The sequence below is a fragment of the Fukomys damarensis genome, unplaced genomic scaffold, assembly GCF_012274545.1.
Source record: "Fukomys damarensis isolate Sample0158 unplaced genomic scaffold, DMR_v1.0_HiC HiC_scaffold_32, whole genome shotgun sequence".
Lineage (NCBI taxonomy): Eukaryota > Metazoa > Chordata > Mammalia > Rodentia > Bathyergidae > Fukomys > Fukomys damarensis.
In genome coordinates, this window is record NW_022900944.1 from 33,798,597 (window position 1) to 33,802,560 (window position 3,964).

The window sequence follows — 3,964 nt, forward strand, 5'->3', positions numbered from 1 at the left end:
CACCCCCCCCTTATTTTTTTTTTTTTTTTTTTTTTTGAGACAGGGTCTCACTAGTAGTCCAGGCTGGCTTTAAACTCATTGTTACCCAGGCTGGCCTCAAGCTCATGGAAATGCTCCTGCCTCGGCCTTCCAAGTACTGAGATTGCAGGCATCTTCAAGTAATGTAAACCCTTTTCTCTGCTTATCTTGCAGTTTCATGGTGATGACATGGCATCTGCCAGCTCCAGCCGGGCAGGAGTAGCCCTCCCTTTTGAGAAGTCTCAGCTTACTCTGAAAGGTGAGTGGCATCATGTCAAATGCATCACTGGGTGTCCAGCCTGACCTGCAGGGCAGAGACAGAGCCCTATTCTTCTACACCTGGGTTGTCGACAGGGCCATGCTTTCTGAAACAGGTCACGAGGTTGACCTCAATGTCATGGGATTATCACGTAGCTGGAATTCTTGGAAAAGAAGGAAAGTCACTTGCATGAGATAGGAGTAGCTAGAGCATCTGAAATGGCGATTCCTTCATGTCCCAGGGCGCTTCTCTATCTGTACTCACCTTGTTGGTGACCTCATTCAACCTTGTGGCTTCTAGTGCTGCCGGTATCTGTCACTCCCAAATTGCTGTCAGCCTGGATCTTTCCTGGGAACTGCAGGTCTGTGTGTCCAGTGACCCACCTGATGCCTCCACTTGCACATTTAGATTTAAAACCAGAGCCACGTGCCTGTGTTTTCTTTCTCATACCCTGTATTCAACCATCAGCATCTTTGGTCGATTCTGTTTCCGAAACATCCAGTACGGAGTACTTTCCACTGCTCCTGCTGTCCTCACCTTGGCCAAGCTGCCATCATCCCCACTGGATTAAGGCTGTCACCTCCTACCCTGTCTCCTTGCTTCCTCCCTTTGCCGTCCTTTAAGCTGTTGGTCACACAGCAGCCAGTGACTTGTTAAAATGTGATGTGGATCTTATTGTACCCCTGCTCAGAACCCCCAGCAGCTCTGTGTCTCCTTCAGAGTAGAAGCTGAGGTCCCCACACACCAACCTGTTCCTCAGCTCCAGCCGCAGGCCTCGAGGCTCCTCACTCGGCACAGCAGGCAGGTGTCTGTCTGCCTCTGGGCCTTTGCGCTTGCTGACCCCTCGGAGTGGAAGGCTTTCACTTTGCTTCTTTACTTCCTTATGTCTTTACTCAAAAGTCCCCCTCTTCAGTGAGGCCTTCTTGATCCGATCTGTTGATCTGCAGCCACATCCTTCCCAGTTTCCTCACATCCATCCCAATCCCAGCCCTTGTGAGTGCTGGGGTCACAGGCATGCGCCACCAGGCCCGGCCTTGTTTCCATCAGTGTCTGCGCACGGTGGGGCCTGAGCAAATTCTCATGGGATGGAAATGCTGCTCTGGTGGCCACAGCTCTGCAGGGGTCCCAGGACTGGCAGATGCTCTGGCGGAAGCAGCCTCAGGTGTGAGCTCAGGCCCCTCGGCGTGGCCACGCAGACACAAATCTGTGTCTCTTCACACTTTTCCTCATTAGTATTTTTAATTTTTATTCTTCCTCCTCTTCTTCTTCTTTTTTTTTGTGGTGCCAAGGATTGAACCCAGGGCCTTGCCTCTGCTAGGCAAGTGCTGCACCACTGAGCCACACCTCCAGCCCTCATGGGCATTTAATCAATTAATTAATTAACTATTTTTGGTACCAGGGATTGAACTTGGGACCTTGCTCTTGCCAGGCAGGCGGCAGCATCTCTGAGCTAAATCCCTGGCCCTCATGAGCATTTTAGGTATGTAAATGTTATTCATGTACATTCCTTTGTTTTAGCCCTTCAGTACCCTACTTGGAGGAAACCAGAATCATCAGTTTCCTTTGTGTCCCTTCCAAGATACACTTGTTTTAATCAGCTTTTTTTTGTTTTGTTTTGTTTTTTGGTTTTTTGAGACAGGGTCTCACTATGTAGTTGAGACTGACCTGGAACTCACTATGTAGCCCAGGCTGGTTTCAAACTAACAGTGATCCTCCTGCCTCAGCCTCCCGAGTGCTGGGATTACAGGCATGTGCCACCACATCCAGCTTCTTTTTGTGTTTTTTTTTTTGTTTGTTTGTTTGTTGTTGTTCATTACCTTTTTATGACTGTGACCAAATACCTGAAAAAAACAATTTAGAGGATAAAAGATTTGCTTTGGCTCCTGGTTTCAGGGTTTCAGTCTATGGCCGGCCAGCTGCTTTGCTGTCAGGCCTGAGGTGATCCAGGAACACTATGGCGGAGGCTTACCCTAGGGAAAACTGCTCACCTCTTGGCAGCTGAGAAGCAAACAAAGAAGAAAAGAGCCAGAGAAGAAGGCGCTGGGGACCAGATTTAGTCCCCAAGGTCACATCTCCAAGATCTACTCCTTTACCGAGGCTCCATTTCTTATTCCTGTCACCTCCCAATAACTCACCATCCAGTGATGCCATTACACTGAATCTCATCAGTGGATTAATCTGCTTCATGAAGTTAGAGCCCTCATCATCCGATCTCTTCCCCTCGAGCCCCTCAGCTGGCAATCAGCCTTTCTTTAGCATATGAGTTTGGGGGGACATTTCAAATCCAAGCTCTAATGGCACCGAAGGGGAAAGAAGAGCTTTTGTAACTTTGAGGCCGGACTGCTTCCTTGGAGGAAATACTCTTTTAAAAAGGGTTTTTTTGTCTTTGTTCTGAATTTAAAAAAATTTTTTTTTTATTCCAGTACCAGGGATCAGACTCAAGACCTTGTTCCTGCCAAGCAGGCATGATGTCACTGAGCTACACCCCTGGCCCTAGGAATATTCTTTTTGTTGGTTTGTTTTTGTTTTTTGAGACAGGGCCTCTCTATGTAGTTCAGGCTGGCCTTGAACTCACTGCGTAGCCCAGGCTGGCCTCAGCCTCCTGAGGGCTGGGATTACTGTGAACAGTGGAAGAAATGCTCTTGTAACAGTGTATTGAGAGTGCCAGTTTCACCACCTTTATCAAAGCAGGGTGCTGTTGTCAGACTATTGTATTTGGTTTTGCATGCTGTGGGGGAAACCTAGGGTTCTGCCACTGAGTTCTACTCCAGCCCCTGTTGTCAGAATTTTAGCAGTGTGATTGCTAAAAGATTGTTTTCTGGGCTAGAGGCATAGCTCAGTGGTAGAGCACTTGTCTAGCAAATACAATGCAAAATTAATATTTGGTGATGCAGTGAAGGCTGCCGTAGAGGAAGTTTTTGTATTATTCTTGCATGTTTTGTATAATTCTGAAATTACGTCAATATTTTTAAGAAGTAAAGAGAAAATACAGAGGAAAAGGCTGGAAGATGAAAGAAAGAAAGGAAGAAAGAAGGAAAGAAAATTTATAGTCAGACAAAATGGATGGATCAATCATGGTAGAGTTGAGTTTACCTGGAAGCTGGGAGACTTGGTTCTAGTCTCAGCCCCACCTCTGAACAGCTCCATGATTTTGGCTAAGTTGTAAGTCCCGAATCTTGGCACAATTGTGATTTTTTTTTTTTAAACAGGGTCTTGCTGTGTAGTTCAAGTCAATCTTGAATTCACTGTGTAGCCCATACTGGCCTCGAACTCACAGCAGTCTTCCTGCTTCAGCCTCTTGAGTGTACTATGGCTGGTTAAAATAAGGGGTTTGAACTTAGTGATTTTAAAGAGATTGTCAAGCTCAAAATCGCAGAATGTGAGGGCCGGGGATTTGCCTCAGTGGTTCCAGCACCTGCCACGCAAGCACGAGGACCTGAGTTCATCCCTGGTACCCCCCCCCCAAAAAAGAGAGATCTCAGAGCGCTCATCATATGGAGTCCGTGTTTTGAGTTAAAGCCATGCAGAGCTACTCTCCCACCACCAGGTGGCACCAGTCGACCTCCGTCTCTGAAACCCCGCGTTCTGCCCTGGGTCCTTTCTGTTTGGCAAACTTGTATTCCTGTGCCACCACTTTTGCTTTGTAATCTTAGCCACAACTGTTTTGTTTTTTTTTTTTTTTTTTTT

The 3,964-nt window shown here is 47.0% G+C and overlaps 1 protein-coding gene across 1 annotated transcript in view; it reads left to right on the forward strand.

Moving 5' to 3' along the window:
- The first annotated feature begins 192 nt into the window (after positions 1–192).
- Positions 193–3,964, forward strand: part of Wwp2 (WW domain containing E3 ubiquitin protein ligase 2) — a 122,847-nt gene continuing 119,075 nt past the window's right edge. Inside the window, exon 1 of the mRNA XM_010612360.2 lies at positions 193–277. Coding sequence (XP_010610662.1) covers positions 208–277 — 70 coding nt within the window. The 5' untranslated portion in view covers positions 193–207. The remainder of the gene's footprint in view (positions 278–3,964) is intronic.